The sequence below is a fragment of the Cervus elaphus genome, chromosome 20 (genome assembly GCF_910594005.1).
Source record: "Cervus elaphus chromosome 20, mCerEla1.1, whole genome shotgun sequence".
NCBI lineage: Eukaryota > Metazoa > Chordata > Mammalia > Artiodactyla > Cervidae > Cervus > Cervus elaphus.
Window position 1 is genome coordinate 136889742 of NC_057834.1, and position 19450 is coordinate 136909191.

The window sequence follows — 19450 nt, forward strand, 5'->3', positions numbered from 1 at the left end:
ACCCCTGGCCTCCCTGAGGGTCTCCCAACCCAGGTCCCATCTCCCCCCACAGCCTGACCTGGCCTCTGCACACTCTTCCTAAGTCACCCATCAGATCCCCGCCCCCAAGCCCACCACCACCGCAGGGGTCTCTGCCACTGAGCCCCAGGGCAGCATGGGGCTTCTCCGGCAGCCCCCTGCCTCCAGCCCCCCTCCCCTCCCTACCCCCTGCCACCCAGCACCCTCTTCCCTCATCTGCCCCTCCACCCAGAGCCTCTCCTGAACCCAACCCCACACCCCCCATCCACACACAGACACCACCTCACCTCCTACACGCACACACCTGCACACACAGAGACACACACACACACCTGTGCACACACAGAGACATATACACCTGTTCACACAGACACACACCTGTACACACACACATCTGTGTACATGGAGACATACACACCTGTTCACACAGACACACACACCTGTGCACACACACACACACATGTTCACACAGACACACATCTGTACACACACACCTGTGTACACAGAGACACACACCTGTTCACACACACACACCTGTGCACACACAGATACACACACCTATACACACAGACACCACCTTACCTCCTATACACACACACTCTCCCATACATACACAGATAGCTCCTATACACACACAGAGACACACGCCTGTACACACAGACACCACCTGTACCTCCCGTACACACACACGCAGACCCGTGCTCCCTGCTCCAGGCTCCCAGCACTTCTCAGGCACCTTCCTGAGCGTATTTTCTGCTCTTGGCCATTTTACAGAAGAACTACAGCTTCTGGGTCCTCTGTTCCTTGCTCATTTCCTAGCAAATAAATTTGGATTTGCCCCTTCTTGAACCTGGAGGCGGAAAGGGCAACCCACTCCAGGATTCTTGCCTGGAGAATCCCATGGACAGAGGAGCCTGGCGGGCTACAGTCTAGGGGGTCTCAAAGAGTCAGACACAACTGAGCAACTTAGCACGTACTTCTTGAACAGTTTGTTGAACACAAAGATGAAGACCAGAAACCCACATTACTCAAAGAGGGAGAGGGCGGGGAGGGCCGTGGCTTCCTCGTTCCTAGTGCTGCCTGCCCCTGCTGGCCCTCGGTGCCCAGGGTGGGTGTGGGGTCTATGGTGATGCTCAGGGCTCTCCCTGCAGCTGGGAGCCACCATCTCTGGGTCTGACCTTCCCAAGAGAGACCCGAAACCTCCGCCCAGAAAGGAAACTGAATTGGGAATTGTGTATGCACTCGTGGCTGTGTGAGCAGATGGTCAGGTGTGTTTGGGGTCCCTCCCATCTCCCCTCCTGAGACATAAGGACAGTCTCCAGGCCCACCTCCAAGGTCACCTCCCGCTCCTCTTCCAGGTCTGTCTTGTTGCCGACCAGCATCACCACAACTTCTCCAGAGTGGAACTCCTCCTCCAAGTCCTTCAGCCACTGCTGTGCTTTGCAGAAGGAATCCTGAAAAAGAAAACAGGACCGTCAGGCAGACCTGGTGTTCCTCCTCAGCCGTCCCAGAAAAGACAAGGCAGGTGTCGGTGGCCACCCTGTTAAAATGTAGTCTAACCGACCCACCCAAGGAATCATGAGCGATGGATGCTGATGCTCCAGAAAGAGGACCACGGAGGGACACAAACCCAACTGCGCAGCAGGAAGAGGGGTGGTCAGCAAGGGCTTCCTGGAGGAGGTGGCCAACTCTCGCTGAAGGGTTCTCCACTGGTGTCACAATTTTAATATAAAGGACCAGCACAGGCCAGTCACATGATGCCTCCAGAAGGGAGCCTCCTCATGCCTGGGAGGGCGGGGACACGCCCAGGGGAGCCTCACCTTCCTGGTGACGTCATACACCAAAAGCGCAGCGTTGGCCCCCCTGAAGTAGAGGCGGCAGACGCTGTGGTACTTCTCCTGACCAGCCGTATCCCAGATCTCAAACTTCAGAGACGCGGCCCCCAAGTCCACCACCTTGGTGAAGAACGCACCTGAAACCCAAGCCCAGAGTGAGCTTTGCCTGCAGAACGAGGTCTTTATCCACAGCTCAGCTCACCAGTGGGAGACAGCTCCCTGGCACCCTCTGTGGGCAAGGCTCAGCAAACACCTCTTCTGGAAGGTGACAGTTTCCAGAAGAAGCAGAGTTATAAGGAACTTGCTTGTAGATTACACAGAGCTTTGTGTAGGAAGATAGACTCCAGGGTCCTACTCAAATCCCCTGGACTATGTGTGGCATGGAACAGTCTCTGGCAACCAGGGGTCCGCATGTCCCCATGAGTGTCCAGCAATGCAACTGACTGTCACCCAGCTCCTCCCCCAAATCCTTCCTGGCCTCCTGCTAACCTCCCAGCCTCATCCACACCTCTGCCTCCCGACCTCCCATCTCCACTGACATCCCTGCTTAGAATCCTTGCTCTTCCCCACCTCCCAGCAAGCCCACTGGGGTCTTTGTGTCAGCCCTTGGGCCCCCTGCCTCAGGGAGCAGTCCATGATAGACTATCCTGTTCTCTGCACACACTCACTGCAAGCAGACGTCTGTGTTCTCACCTGTCACCCCTGGGGGCAGTGAGCACCTGGGCTTTTATGCATCCGTGTCTCTGCTTAATGATCACACACAATGAAAGAGCTACCCCAAACCTTCCATTTGACATCCTGGGCAATCTACCTTTCATGTGAAGATTGCTTTTCCCCTTCACAGAGCTTTTCCAAGTGATGTGACTTTAAGCGAGCTAATTAGTAACACCAAGACGTTTTGTCCCCAGAATGTAAATTGGTGCAGCCACTATGGAAAACAGTGTGAAGGTTCCTCAAAAAAGCAAAAATAGAGCTACCATATGGTCCAGCAATCCCACTCCTGGGCATGTATCCAGAAAAGAAAAGAGCTCTAATTAGAAAAGATATGTGCATCCCAATGTTCATAGTGGCATTATTTACAATAGTCAGGGCCTGGAAGCAACCTAGATGCCCATCAACAGATGAATAGATAAAGAAGATGTGGTACATATATACAATGGAATATTACTCAGCCATAAAAAAGAATGGAATAATATCATCTGCAGCAACATGGATGGACCTAGAGATTATCATACTAAGTGAAGTAAGTCAGAAAGAGAAAGACCAATGCCACATGACATCACTTAATGCAGAATCTAAACTATGACACAGATGAACTCATCTATGAAACAGAAAGACACACGGAACAGACTTGTGGGTGCCGGGGGAGGGGATGGGAAAGGATGGATCTGGAGTCTGGAATTAGCAGATACAAGCCCTTACGTACAGGACGGAGAAACAACAAGGTCCCACTGCAGGTGCAGGGAACTATGTTCAGTGTGGCGTGATAAACCATAATGGAAAAGAAACGAACAAGAATGTATCCATGTGCACAACTGAATCACTTCTCTGTATAGAAGTTAAGACAACATTGCAAATTGACCATACTTCAATAAAATAAATGTTATTTTTAAAAAGATGTTCTGGCCCTGTAGCATATAGGGTGTGTCACATACAGAACTAAACCAGAGACTGCAGGGGAGCTGGTGGGGTGCTCCAGGTGAAGCTGCTGCCCTGCCCAGACCTGGGCTGGGTCGGGGGCTTGTTGGGAGATTCTGGCAGATGTGGCCGCATGCTTGAAATGAAAATTTTCACTCCAAGGGCAGTGTGTGAGTGTCCTGGGGTTGCCAGAACAAATGACCACAAGATGCGTGGCTTAAAATGGCAGAAATGTATTATTTCAGTTGTGGGGGTCAGGGGTCCAAAATCAAGGTGTCACCAGGGCTGGTTCCTTCCAGAAGTTCTGGGAGGGACTCTGCTCCACGCCCCCTCCCGACTCCTGGTAGGGGCAGCAGTGATGGGTGATCCTGGCTTGTAGGTGCTCCCCCCTCTGCCGCTGTCTTCACAGGGCTGTCCCCTCTGCATCTCTGTGCTCTCCTGTTCCAGGGACACTGGTCATGGGATTCAGGGTGCACCCGAAATCCAGGAATAGCCTTAACTAGTTATGTCTGCAAACACCCTCTTCCCCAGTAAAGCCATAGGTACTGGGGATTAGGACATGGATGTATCATTGCAGACACAATTCAATCCACTACAGATGGAGGGTAAGAGACACGTCTGGGCTGAGATTCTAGCACAGAAAGTGGAAGATCACCTTTCTCTCTCACGGGAATCTAGTTTGGGGCAGCTCCTAAATGGAAGCCGCTGACGGGGCCTCTGCCTGCATGGCCTGTATTCTGCTCATCCACAAGCCTGGAGTCATATACACTTGTTAGGTGCTATGGACTGAATGACTGTGTTCTCCCAAAGTCAGTGGGTTGAAGCCCTAACCCTCAGCGTGATGGTATTTGGAGATGGAGCCTTCGCGAGGTGATTAGGCTTAGACGAGGTCCTGAGGGTGGTGGTCTAGGTGCTCAGTCATGTCCGACTCTAGCGACCCCATGGACTGTGCAGCCTGCCAGACTCCTCTGTCCGTGGGATTCTCCAGGCAAGAATACTGGAGTGGGTTGCCATTTCCTTCTCCAAGGGATCTTCCCAACCCAGGGATTGAACCTGGGTCTCCTGCATTGCAGGCAGACTCTTTATAATGACTGAGCTACAAGGAAAGTCTGCCTGAGGGTGGGGCCCCCAAAACGGGGTTAGTGCCCTTGTAAGAATGCACCCCCTTCATGTTCTGTCTCTCTGTTTTTCTGTGTGTGTGTGTCTCTCTCTCTGTCTCTCCCTCTCTGTGTCTCTTTGTCTCTCTCCCTGTCTGTCTCTCTTTCTCTATCCCTTGCAAACACAAGAAGAGGCCATGCAGACACACAGCCAGTTACCAGGATGGCAGCTACCCATAAGCAAAGAAAAGAGGGCTCAGAGAGAAACCTACTCTGCCAGCTGGAGTGGGTTGCCATTTCCTTCTCCAGGGGCCCTCTCCAACCCAGGGATCTTCCCGCATTGCAGGCAGATGCTTTACCCTCTGAGCCACCAGGGAAACCTGAGCAGGACGAAATTCCACTAGGACTGTTGACGTCATGAGGGTGAGGGCTGCGCGCGGGCCTTGTAAGGAGGCCTATCCGCTGCAAGAACTTTGTTGATTTCCTTAAACCTTCGAAAGCCCAGCTTCCCCCTTTGCCACGAGTCAACACTGTCCTCTTCCCAGCGTGATGTCAAACCCGTGAGAAAAGAGAGGAGGCGCCTGTCTGGCACCTGACGTCCCTTCCCCCGCCTCCCTCTCCCCTCTCCCGGCTCCTCGGCTCCTTGGCGGGAGCAGCAGCCTTTTGCCCACATGCTTCGCCTGATTGTGTCAGGTCACATCACACTTCTGAGTTCCATTTTGGTCTCATCCTAAAAACCCTCACTGCCGGGTGACAGGTGGGCATAAAACTCACGTTTGTTTCCTCTGTTTAGCTGTCTAAGCTTCTGACATTTTCCTTTTCTACTCTGAAATTGACAACTCATAGTTGAGTGTAAATCAATGTATTTAATAAAATCCTAACAAATTTCCAGGGGGGGTAGGGTTTTCAGTTGGAGCAATGATGTGGTACAAGAGGCTGCCGGCTGTTTACAGACCACAGCGCCTCGTCTCCAGGGAGAGAGAGAGAGACATGGGCCCCTACGCAGCCCTCTGGGCTGGTAACTGATGCCAACTTCTACCCCCTGCCCTGCAGACTCTCTGGCTCCAGAAAAGACCCCACATGTATTACCTTCCTTGTTCAGAAAACTGCTGACCAAATTTTCTACCTGTTCACAGGTAAAGACTAAGAGTGATTAAGAGGTAAACTCCCAAGATATGCAAACAGACTTGGAGATTTTGCCTAAAATGATATTGGTTACAAGCCGGGGCCTGCGGGCAGGATCAGACCAAGAACCAGGAACCATTCACGTATCTGGGACATGCAGGGGGAGAAGACACACTGGTGCGTTTTCATCAGATGATAATCTGAACTGGGGCCGCCTGGCACGCTGCTCTTCATGGTGATGCAAAGCAGGGCTCCGACCTCCTCTGGCTCCACCTCAGGTTCAATAAGGGGGCCCCAGTGGCAGGGACACCAGGGGATGCTTCTGGCCCCTCCCCAGCCCCTGGGAGCAGGCGTGCCTTCCACTTGCTGAGCTGAACAGACCCCCTGTGGACACTGCATGACTGAAGAACTCACTGGGGTTTTTCCTTCAGCTTGCATATTTTGGCCCCCAATACAAAGGAGTCTCAGCTAAACGTTAACACAAGGAAAGGTTTTGCTTTTTGACCTTTTAATTTAATTAAACAGCTGCTCCGGCTCACTCAAGCCCCCTCTGCAGCCTTCCCTTTTTTTGTAAAAGTCATGAACTGCCTCCGGGTTGCAAGGAACACGACGTGGGTGACTCCTCGGGGCGCCTGGGCTCCAGCAAAGCTTCCTTCAGCAGGGAGGGGGCGGGGGAGAAACCCAGCACCCTTGGCCACTCCCCTGCTTCACACAAGGCCCAGCTGGTCCAAGCTGGTTCCACCGGCAAATCCGCACACAAGCGCTAGATGTCACCACCCCTCCAGAGACGTCACTGAAACGTGTGGGTAAAGAACCCATCTGCCAGGGCAGGAGATATTAAAGAGACATGGGTTTAATCCCTGGGTCGGGAAGATCCCCTGGAGGAGGAGATGGCAACCCACTCCAGTATTCTCTCCTGGAGAATCTCTGGGACAGAGGAGCCTGGTGGGCTACAGTCCATGGGGTTGCAAAGAGTCGGACACAACTGAAGCAACTTAACACACGCGCGCGCGCACACACACACACACACACACACACACACACACACCCCCCCTCAGCCAGAGGGTTGTTGGCCACTGAGAATACCCAGGTGTGGGCGGGGCTCTGTTCCCAAGTAACCTTATTCACAAAAACAGGCAGAGCCCTGTGAGTTCACAGGTCAGATCTCAACCCTCCGGCTGGGCTGGGATACGGAGGGCTGTGTGCCTAGGTGTGAACCTGGATCCGGATTCAGGGGACGGAGACAGCAAGGACCAGCCTGGAAGGCTTGTCCAGATCCAGGTTCACACCCAGGCACACGACCCCCCATATCCCAGCTCGGCAGGGCCCCTTCTGTGGTCTCTGCTCTGGACTAAAACCCACCTGGAGGCCAGACTTAGCACTTTGTTGTATTTTTTCTTTTAAGGCCCAGTCCAGTATCACAGGTGAATGGTGTCAGCTTGCCTGCTGAAGAAGAGGTTGCCCTGTGCACCCTCAGCAGGCCTGAATCCATAGTCCTGTCCCCACGGCTCCATCCCATGGCCAGCCCCTCATTCTGCTCTGCCTGTCCCACCACCAACTCCAGGGCCCTGGCCCTGGCCAGTCCCTTTGGCCCTGTATGCCTCAGGGATGCAGGAACCACCCTCCTGAGAAGACTGAGGGCCCCCAAAGACTGTGCATTGAATTTTGTGTTAAGTTTCTATGTCGGTGTGCCTGCTTGGCATTTAGAAAATCCTCCACGCCTATTAGGGGCCGGGGGCAGAGGCCACACCCAGCAGGTACTTACTAAGTGAGAGAGGGAGTGAATGAATGAGTGAATAGATGAGTGAATAAATGAATGGATGCAGAGAAATGGAAGGCTTATCCATCAGTATTAGTATCAGTTCAGTCGCTCAGTCGTGTCCGATTCTTTGTGACCCCATGGACTGCAGCACGACAGACCTCCCTGTCCATCACCAACTGCCAGAGTCCACCCAAACTCATGTCCATTGAGTCGGTGATGCCATCCAACCATCTCATCCTCTGTCATCCCCTTCTCCTCCTGCCTTCACTCTTTCCCAGCATCAGGGTCTTTTCACATCAGGTGGCCAAAGTATTGGACTTTCAACTTCAGCATCAGTCCTTCCAATGAATATTCAGGACTGATTTCCTTTAGGATGGACTGGTTGGATCTCCTTGCAGTCCAAGGGACTCTCCATAACAGAGTCCAAATTTCAAACCAAAGCTTCATTCCAAATTAGGTGTCTTTCCCACACGTTGGGCTGCCTCCCAAGTGAATTGACACAAAGTACATATTGGGTTTCCCTATTTCAGATGGGAAGTGGGAGGGGGTTTCACCCCTAGACAGGGTGTGCAGGAGGCTGATTGCCCACAGACAAAGTCCTTCCCCTCTGAAGGCTGTGACTCTTTAGCCTCTTTAAGCAGCATAGAGAGAGGGGCCTCCCTCCCTGACAACCCTTCCGACAGCACCCATCCCCCCCTCCAATCCAAGCCAGGAGGGTAAACTGAGTCTGGGCAGAAAAGGAATAGCTTTAGTGGGAGGGCAACCAGCCAGAGTGAGAGGCTGGCTTGTCTAGGGGGCCGGGTGACAGAGCGTGGGGGCAGATGCTTCATCTGGGCTCCCCCTCCACCAACAAAATCTCTCACATACCCAACCCTTCAGGGCCAGACTCAGCCCTGGAATCTTCACTCCTTCTCCACAGACTCCAGCTGAGCTGAAGCCTGGTTGAGTTCTGGATTCCGTGTGCGTGCCTGCTGGCCCACAGAGGACCTTGTGCCCCTGGCAAGCACCAGGCACTTCCTGAGGCTCCAGAAGGGCATGAGAAATTCCCAGGTGGCTGGTTCCCATGTGCCCCACACTCAGGTCAGCAGCTCTGGCTTCCCCACTAGGAGACTGAGGAAGGGGTGCCCTGTCCCATCACTTACATCCCACAGTGGGCAGGATACTCTTGAAGTCGTTCTTCACATACCGGAGAGCCAAGCTGGACTTGCCCACAGAGCCACTGCCCAGGAGAACCAACTTGAAGACGCAGGGCTGGCCCGGGGCGGCCCCAGGACGAGGGACCCCATTCAACTGCGCCATGCCCTGCAGAGAGACAGTGAAGCAAGGAGGTTGAATGTCTGATGCCAAATGATCTCAGCAAGCTCACCCCCGGGACACTGACCAAACATGGACAGCCCTGAACGGAATGGAGTTCTAAGTCAGAGGCACCTGGCTTGCCAGTCCTGGGCCACTATGCACCCCATCTTGCCATCTGGAAATCGGAGTGACCGAGAGCTATGACACAGGTCTGTTGTGATGTGCTGGGAAAGCATGTCCCCAGTGCCCTGCAGGCCAATGTATACGAACATCTTCAGACCCTGCAAAGTCGCCTTTGTATGCCAGTCATCGTACTGACTCACTTTCCTTCTATCACCTCTCACTTTTGCAAAATCCGTAGCTATTCCAAAAATGTTCTGAAAAGCCCAAGAGATACAGCACTCTCTCAGTTGTGGTTCATGGATTAAAACTGGTTGGTAAATAGTTTCCAGAAAACCTATTTACAAAAATGTTTAGTGTTTCAAGGATCTCAAAACATTTTAGTATTTCACACTGTATTGAAAGCCTTAAAACGTACAGTCATAACAAGCACCCTCCTCCAACAACACAAGAGAAGACTCTGCACATGGACATCACCAGATGGTCAACATCGAAATCAGATGGATTATATTCTTTGCAGCCAAAGATGGAGAAGCTCTACACAGTCAGCAAAAACAAGACTGGGAGCTGACTGTGACTCAGATCATGAACTCCTTATTGCCAAATTCAGACTTAAATTGAAGGAAGTGGGGAAAACCATTAGAGCATTCAGATATGACCTAAATCAAATCCCTTACGATTATACAGTGGAAGTAACAAATCGATTCAAGGGATCAGATCTGATAGACAGAGTGCCTGAAGAACTATGGACTGAAGTTTGTGACATTGTACAGGAAGCAGGGATCAAGACCATACCCAAGAAAAAGAAATGCAAAAAGACAAAATGATTGTCTGAGGAGGTCTTACAAATAGCTGAGAAAAGAAGAGAAGTATAAGGCAAAGGAGTAAAGGAAAGATATACCCATTTGAATGCAGAGTTCCAAAGAATAGCAAGGAGAGATAAGAAAGCCTTCCTCAGTGATCAATGCAAAGAAATAGAGGAAAACAATTGAAAGGGAAAGATTAGAGATCTCCTCAAGAAAATTAGAGATACCAGGGGAACATTTCATGCAAAGATGGGCACAATAAAGGACAGGAATGGTATGGACCTAACAGAAGCAGAAGGTATTAAGAAGAGGTGGCAAGAATACACATAAGAACTATGCAAAAAAGATCTTCATGACACAGATAACCACAATGGTGTGATCACTCACCTAGAGCCAGACATCCTGGAATGTGAAGTCAAGGGGGCCTTAGGAAGCATCACTACAAACAAAGCTAGTGGAGGTGATGGAATTCCAGTTGAGCTATTTCAAATCCTGAAAGATGATGCTGTGAAAGTGCTGCACTCACTATGCCAGCAAATTTGGAAAGCTCAGCAGTGGCCACAGGACTGGAAAAGGTCAGTTTTCATTCCAATCCCAAAGAAGGGCAATGCCAAAGAATGCTCAAACTACCCCACAGTTGCACTCATCTCACACACTAGCAATGTAATACTCAAAATTTTCCAAGTCAGGCTTAAACAGCATGTGAACTGTGAACTTCCAGATGTTCAAGCTGGATTTAGAAAAGGCAGAGGAACCAGAGATCAAATTGCCATCATCTGTTGGATGATAGAAAAAGCAAAAGAGTTCCAGAAAAAAAATCTACTTCTGCTTTATTGATTATGCCTAAGCCTTTGACTGTGTAGATCACAACAAACTGGAAAATTCTGAAAGAGATGGGAATACCAGACCACCTTACCTGCCTCCTGAGAAATCTGTATGCAGGTCAAGAAGCAACAGTTAGAACTGGACATGGAACAATAGACTGGTTCCAAATTGGGAAAGGAGTACATCAAGGCTGTATATTGTCACCCTGCTTATTTAACTCATATGCAGAGTACATCATGAGAAGTGCCAGGCTGGATGAAGCACAAGCTGGAATCAAGATTGCCGGGAAAAATATCAATAACCTCAGATATGCAGATGACACCACCCTTATGGGAAAAAGTGAAGAAAAACTAAAGCGCCTCTTGATGAAAGTGAAAGAGGAGGCTAAATAACACGCTTCTGAATAACCAACAAATCATAGAAGAAATCAAAAAAGAAATCAAAATATGCATAGAAATGAATGAAAATGAAAACACAACAACCCAAAACCTATGGGACCCTGTAAAAGCAGTGCTAAGGGGAAGGTTCATAGCATTACAGGCTTACCTCAAGAAACAAGAAAAAAGTCAAATAAATAACCTAACTCTACACCTAAAGCAATTAGAGAAGGAAGAAATGAAGAACCCCAGGATTAGTAGAAGGAAAGAAATCTTAAAAATTAGGGCAGAAATAAATGCAAAAAAAAAACTAAAGAGACCATAGCAAAAATCAACAAAGCTAAAAGCTGTTTTTTTTGAAAAAATAAACAAAATTGACAAACCATTAGCAAGACTCATTAAGAAACAAAGAGAGAAGAACCAAATTAACAAAATTAGAAATGAAAATGGAGAGATCACAACAGACAACACTGAAATACAAAGGATCATAAGAGACTACTATCAGCAGCTCTATGCCAATAAAATGGACAACTTGGAAGAAATGGACAAATTCTTAGAAAAGTATAACTTTCCAAAACTGAACCAGGAAGAAATAGAAGATCTTAACAGACCCATCACAAGCAAGGAAATCGAAACTGTAATCAGAAATCTTCCAGCAAACAAAAGCCCAGGACCAGATGGCTTCACAGCTGAATTCTACCAAAAATTTAGAGAAGAGCTAACACCTATCTTACTCAAACTCTTCCAGAAAATTGCAGAAGAAGGTAAACTTCCAAACTCATTCTATGAGGCCACCATCACCCTAATTCCAAAACCAGACAAAGATGCCACAAAAAAAGAAAACTACAGGCCAATATCACTGATGAACATAGATGCAAAAATCCTTAACAAAATTCTAGCAAACAGAATCCAACAACATATTAAAAAAATCATACACCATGACCAAGTGGGCTTTATCCCAGGAATGCAAGGATTCTTTAATATCTGCAAATCAATCAATGTAATACACCACATTAACAAATTGAAAGATAAAAACCATATGATTATCTCAATAGATGCAGAGAAAGCCTTTGACAAAATTCAACACCGATTTATGATTAAACCTCTCCAGAAAGCAGGAATAGAAGGAACCTACCTCAACATAATAAAAGCTATATATGACAAGCCCACAGCAAGCATTACCCTCAATGGTGAAAAATTGAAAGCATTTCCCCTGAAATCAGGAACAAGACAAGGGTGCCCACTCTCACCACTACTATTCAACATAGTTTTGGAAGTTTTGGCCACAGCAGAAAACTTCCAAAACAAAATAGTAAAAGGAATCCAGATAGGAAAAGAAGAAGTGAAACTCTCGCTGTTTGCAGATGACATGATCCTCTACATAGAAAACCCTAAAGACTCTACCAGAAAATTACTAGAGCTAATCAACGAATATAGTAAAGTTGCAGGATATAAAATTAATACACAGAAATTCCTAGCATTCCTATACACTAACAATGAGAAAACAGAAAGAGAAATTAAGGAAACAATACCATTCACCATTGCAACAAAAATAATAAAATACTTAGGAGTATATCTACCTAAAGATACAAAAGACCTATACATAGAAAACTATAAAACATTGATGAAAGAAATCAAAGAGGACACCATCAGATGGAGAAACATACCGAGTTCATGGATTGGAAGAATCAATATTGTCAAAATGGCTATACTACCCAAAGCAATCTATAGATTCAATGCAATCCCTATCAAGCTACCAACAGTATTTTTCACAGAACTAGAACAAATAATTTCACAATTTGAATGGAAATACAAAAAACCTCGAATAGCCAAAGTAATCTTGAGAAAGAAGAATGGAACTGGAGGAATCAACCTGCCTGACTTCAGACTCTACTACAAAGCCACAGTCATCAAGACAGTATGGTACTGGCACAAAGACAGAAATATAGATCCATGGAACAGAATAGAAAGCCCAGAGATAAATCCACAAACCTATGGACACCTTATCTTCGACAAAGGAGGCAAGGATATACAATGGAAAAAAGACAACCTCTTTAACAAGTGGTGCTGGGAAAACTGGCCAACCACTTGTAAAAGAATGAAACTAGAACACTTTCTAACACCATACACAAAAGTAAACTCAAAATGGATTAAAGATCTGAATGTAAGACCAGAAACTATAAAACTCCTAGAGGAGAACATAGGCAAAACACTCTCTGACATGAATCACAGCAGGATCCTATATGACCCACCTCCCAGAATATTGGAAATAAAAGCAAAAATAAACAAATGGGACCTAATGAAACTTAAAAGTTTTTGCATAACAAAGGAAACTATAAGCAAGGTGAAAAGACAGCCCTCAGATTGGGAGAAAATAATAGCAAATGAAGCAACAGACAAAGGATTAATCTCAAAAATATACAAGCAACTCCTGCAGCTCAATTCCAGAAAAATAAATGACCCAGTCAAAAAATGGGCCAAAGAACTAAACAGACATTTCTCCAAAGAAGACATACAGATGGCTAACAAACACATGAAAAGATGCTCAACATCACTCATTATCAGAGAAATGCAAATCAAAACCACAATGAGGTACCATTACATGCCAGTCAGGATGGCTGCTATCCAAAAGTCTACAAGCAATAAATGCTGGAGAGGGTGTGGAGAAAAGGGAACCCTCTTACACTGTTGGTGGGAAAGCAAACTAGTACAGCCGCTATGGAGAACAGTGTGGAGATTTCTTAAAAAACTGGAAACCGAACTGCCATATGACCCAGAAATACCACTTCTGGGCATACACACCGAGAAAACCAGATCTGAAAGAGATACGTGCACCCCAATGTTCATCGCAGCACTGTTTATAATAGCCAGGACATGGAAGCAACCTAGATGCCCATCAGCAGATGAATGGATAAGGAAGCTGTGGTACATATACACCATGGAATATTACTCAGCCATTAAAAAGAATTCATTTGAATCAGTTCTAATGAGATGGATGAAACTGGAGCCCATTATACAGACTGAAGTAAGCCAGAAAGATAAAGAACATTACAGAATACTAACACATACATATGGAATTTAGAAAGATGGTAATGATAACCCTATATGCAAAACAGAAAAAGAGACACAGATGTACAGAATAGACTTTTGGACTCTGTGGGAGAAGGCGAGGGTGGGATGTTTTGAAAGAACAGCATCGAAACATGTATATTATCTATAGTGAAGCAGATCACCAGCCCAGGTTGGATGCATGAGACAAGTGCTCAGGCCTGGCGCATTGGGAAGACCCAGAGGAATCGAGTGGAGAGGGAGGTGGGAGGGGGGATCGGGATGGGGAATACATGTAACTCCATGGCTGATTCATGTCAATGTATGACAAAACCCACTTCAATACTGTAAAGTAATTAGCCTCCAACTAATAAAAATAAATGGAAAAAAAAAAAAAGAAAGTGAAAGAGGAAAGTGAAAAAGCTGGCTTAAAACTCAACATTAAAAACACAAAGATCATGGCATACAGGTCCATCACTTCACGGCAAATAGATGGAGAAACAATGGAAACAGTGACAAACTTTATTTTTTTGGGCTTCAAAATTACTGTGGATTATGACTGCAACCATGAAATCCAAAGACATTTGCTCCTTGGAAGAAAAGCTATGACAAAGCTAGACGGCATATTTAAAAGCAGAGACATCAATTTGCCAACAAAGATCCATATAGTCAAAGCTATGGTTTTTCCAGTAGTCATGTATGGATGTGAGAGTTGGACTATAAACAAAGCTGAGCGCCAAAGAATTGATGCTTTTGAACTGTGGTGCTGGAGAAAACTCTTGAGAGTCCCTTGGAAATCTAGGAGATCATACAGTCAATCCTAAAGGAAATCAACCCTGAATATTTATTGGAAAGACTGATGCTGAAGCTGAAGCTCCAATACTTTGGCCACCTGATAAGAAGAGGTGACTCATTGGAAAAGACCCTGATGCTGGGAAAGATTGAAGGCAGGAGGAGAAGGGGACAACAGAGGATGAGATGGTTGGATGGCATCATAACTCAATGGACATGAGTTTAAGCAAACTCCAGGAGATAGCAAAGAACAGAGGAGCCTGGCGTGCTATAGTCCATGGGGTCGCAAAGAGTTGGACATGATTTAGTGACTGAACAACAACAAAATTGTCTGAATTGGGGCTTCCCTGGTGGCTCAGTGGTAAAGAACTCTCCTGCCAATGCAAGAGACATGGGTTCAGACCTTGGGTCAGGAAGATCCTCTGGAGAGGGAAACAGCAACCCACTCCAGTATTCTTGGAAAATCTGATGGACAGAGGAGCCTGGAGAGCTACAGTCCATGGGGCCACAAAAGAGTTGGACATGACTTAGCAACTAAATAACAACAGCAATTGTCTGCATTGCTTCTAGAAAAATCTTTCCCTGAAAATTGGCCAAATCCACCTCAGAGCCAGCCCATCTTGTGAGCAGAGCCTCTCCCATCTCAGTGTAGGAAAGGAAGGGATTCTGAAGAGGGAAGGAAGACACAGAGATCAGTAGGAAGCAACCCCCAACCCCAAACCCCCAAAGTCCCCAGCAAGCAGCCAGGGCCACAGGCTGGCCTGCTCTGCCCTGTGAGGACAAGAGGAAAACAATCGAATTTGGGATTAAAGCTTCAAAACAAACAGGAGCAAGTCCTAAATACCAATAAGACTTTCTAAGCAGAAAGTGCATGGAGTTACCGTGCCTGGCAGACAAGGGCTCACAGGCCCATCTGCTCCCCGGGGAAAGGGACTCAGCAGAGCTGAGTCGTTCTCAGAGACCGTGTCTGGAACCCCATCTTCCTCGGGATACTTAATGGTGTCAGTGGGTGACGTCCCACCAGGGCACCCTGCAGCTTCTTCTGCGGCCCCCAGACTCACAGCTGTCTGAGGTTGGGGGACGGGTTCTACAAGGGCCAGCCCTCTCTCCAGAACCCACCACCCATGCAAGAACTCAAAACTGTCCTACTACAGACTCCTGACCCACAGGTAGAAATGAAACTCAAAGACAAAGTAAAATAGGGACTTCCCTGGTGGTCCGGTGGTTAACACTCTGAGCTACCATGATGGGGAACATGGGTTTGATCCCTCGTGGGGGAACTAAGATTCCACATGCCAAGTGCCACTGCCAAAAAAAATAAATAAATAAGTTAAAACACTTTTCCCAAAAAAGACACAGTAAAATAAACACTAAGGACAAACAGGGAGCCCCCTGACCTGGCTGGCCTTCCAGGGATAAAATGACGCCTATAACTCCGCTCTGCAGGTCAAAGGGCAAACCAGAGTCTGGAAAGCAGTCTGAAGCCCCAGGAGAGATAACAAACAGACACAGGTTCAAAGGTCAGGGGTTGCTAGAGCCGCTTATCTGGCAACCACATCGCCAAATAACCTGGGGAATTTGCCTGAGGGAGCAGCCACATCTGCTCTTCATTCATGCTGACACAGATCCCTCTCCAGCCACAGCCTCCTGTCTGTTCTCACAACGGCCACTCCTGCATCACCCCCACCCCGATACCCACCGCCCCCACCCCATCGTGTGTCCAGTCCCCGTAAATAGCAGCTCATAAAAGAGACAACACTCCCTGCCATCGTCCGGCCTGCAGCTCCCTGTTCCTCTTCTTGATTGAAATGATCTCAGTGTCCAACTCTACCTTAATTCAGTTACTTAGATGGTAATCGTTTCTCTCTCTCGCTGGGCTGTAACCTCTCCTGAATGCAGAGCGGTCACTGAGATTGCTGTTATTGTTGTTTTTGTTGTTGTTCAGTCGCTACGTCATGTCCGACTCTTTGTGACCCCGTGGACTGCAGCACGCCAGGTTTCCCTGTCCTTCACCATCTCCCGGAGTTTGCTCAAACTCACGTTCATTGGGTTGGTGATGCTATCTAAGCACTGAGATTACAGTAGGTGCTCGATAAAGATCTCATAAGTGAACGTGGGATTGGCTTAACAAGAAGCCAGTATGTCAGACATAGGTTGTATAGCCAGCCCTACCCCAAGCAGCTTGTCAAGCAGTGGGCTGGAGTCTCTGCAGAAAGAGAACCAGAGGATGGGGCCTCCAGCAGGCCCTGAGACCAGCTTCTGCCAGGCAGCTCAGCCTGAGAGCAAGAAAAGCAGAAAGTTACTGAAAGTTGGGTCACTGACTCGATGGACATGAGTTTGAGCAAGCTCCAGGAGTTGGTGATAGACAGGGAAGCCTGGCATGCTGCAGTCCATGGGGTTCCAAAGAGCTGGAAACGACTGAGCGACTGAACTGAACTGAACTGCCTTTAGGATCACCCTACATTCAGATGAAGCTGCTAAAACAGCACGTAAAACCTTGACCGACCTGAACGGGTCTTGCCTGCTTAAACAGGTTGGCTGACTAATCAAACCTGGAGTCACTATGCAGAGACAGTACCGTGCACGGGAGGGACAGAAGCCCCGTCTCCAGGATGACCCTGAACCAAGAAGCTTCAGACTACGGAAAGCAAAGAATAGAAGTGTTGGCATCAGAGCCCTTTCCCATGTGAGAAGTCCTTTAATAAGGAAAACACGACTTCCAGGAGCAGAAGTCACTTACATGGACTGATTTCGGTTCAGGTCAGTCTGGTCGCTCAGTTGTATCCGACTCTTTGCGACCCCATGGACTGCGGCATGCCAGGCCTCCCTGTCCATCACCAACTCCCAGAGTTTACCCAAACTCACATCCATTGAGTTGGTGATGCCATCCAACCACCTCATCCTCTGTCGTCTCCTTCTCCTCCCACCTTCAATCTTTCCCAGCATCAGGGTCGTTTCTAATGAGTCAGCTCTTCGAATCAGGTGGCCAAAGTATTGGAGTTTCAGCTTCAACATCAGTCCTTCCAATGAACACTTAAATGGACTGATCTAAGATGAACTAATTAGCTTCTGAGTTTAAAATTCCCCAAACCCCTTAAATGTGGCCCCAACCCTGGATTGCAGAGAGAGGGCCTTGTCTCCTGTCTCCTCACTGGTCAACCTCTAATTAAAGCTCTGTCTTTTCTCAAAAGCCAGTACCATGGTGTTGGCTTCTCTGTGTGTGGGGCAGGGAGTGCTTGCCCCAGAAGATGGCAGGGGAGGAGGAGACCAAGGCTAAGGGACAGGCCATGTCCATCGAGGAACAGGGGCAGCAGGCTCAGAGCCTCTGCACGGCTCAGCTGCACGGAGGCTTCTGTTGGAGCCAAGCAGGAAGCCTCCAGGGCCCGGCGTTACCTCACCTTACAGAGAGACGAGAAGCTTTTCTAAGACAAAGGTTCAGGATTCAAAGTCAGAGCAGGCTCAAGGGGGAGGGATGGATTAGGAGTTTGGGATTAGCAGATGCCAACTGGTATATATAGGAAGGATAAACAACAAGGTCCTACCATATAGCACAGAGAATTATATTCGCTATCCTGGGACACATTATGATGGAAAAGAGTGTGAGAATATATGTATATAAATGAAGTACTCTATTATAAAGAAGAAATGAACGCAATGTTGTAGATCAGCTTCAATAAAACAAAGTTTTTTTAAAAAGAAAAAAATTTTTTTAAGCCAGAGCAGGCTGCCATCATGTCCACACTGTATTCACCAGGCACGAGCATCATTTCAACCACGTACAGAGGGAGCAGGTCCCATGTTCCATCCACGTCTAGAACCGCTGGTGCAATTAGCCTGCTGGGGAGCCACCAACCTGAGCTCACCATACTAAAGAGGGTCAGCTCATTAGCAAGCCCTCACTCATTAACCACCTGTTCTTTGGCCAAATGCGGAGAAATGGTGTAGAGTGGTCGTGACCAGGGACTGGGGTGGGGGAAACAGAGAGATGTGGGTCAAAGGGTGCAAACTTCAGCTGTGACATTCGTGAGTTCTGGGGACCTCGTGTGCAGCATAATGATTAGAGCTGATACTGTATCACACACTTGAAAACTGCCAAGAGAGAGATCTTAAATGTTCCCACCTGGTACGTCTATACAACGGAACATTACTCAGCCATTAAAAGGCTGAAAGAAACAGGGTCATTTGTAGAGTTATGGCTGGACTTAAAGCCTGTTATACAGAGTGAAGTAAGTCAAAAAGAGAAAAACAAATATATATTAATGCATATATGTGAAGTCTAGAAAAATGGTACAGATGAAGCTGTTTGCAAGGCAGGACGAGAGACCCCCATGGGGAGAATGGACACATGGACACAGTGAGGGGAAGGAGAGGAGAGGATGAACGGGGAGAGGAGCCCCAGCATATTGACACCACCATGTGTGAGACAGACAGCTAGAGGGAACCTGTGGTCCCGCACAGAGAGGGCAGCTCTGTGATGACCTAGAGGGGCAGGATGGGGGTGACGGGGAGGGAGGCACTCCAGGGAGGGGACATATGTATGCACATAGCTGAAACCAACATCAGAAACCCATATAACATCATGAAGCAGTTATACTCCAATTAAAATAAATAAAGAAAAAAAATTTTAAAGACATTAAAAGATACCTCTTTGAGTTTTATTTTCTATTTATGTGCACAAATTAATAAAACTCAAGTCAAGAAAATCTTTAGT

General features: G+C 47.7%; 1 protein-coding gene across 3 annotated transcripts in view; it reads right to left on the reverse strand.

Annotated features, from left to right (window-relative positions):
* RAB17 (RAB17, member RAS oncogene family) overlaps positions 1-19450 on the reverse strand; it is a 39098-nt gene that overhangs the window by 3390 nt on the left and 16258 nt on the right. For all 3 annotated transcript variants that reach the window (XM_043878862.1, XM_043878861.1, XM_043878860.1), the window contains exons 2-4: positions 8618-8777; positions 1839-1990; positions 1347-1472 (exon numbers count right to left, since the gene is read on the reverse strand). In XM_043878862.1, coding sequence (XP_043734797.1) covers positions 1347-1472; positions 1839-1990; positions 8618-8774 — 435 coding nt within the window. In that variant the 5' untranslated portion in view covers positions 8775-8777. The remainder of the gene's footprint in view (positions 1-1346; positions 1473-1838; positions 1991-8617; positions 8778-19450) is intronic.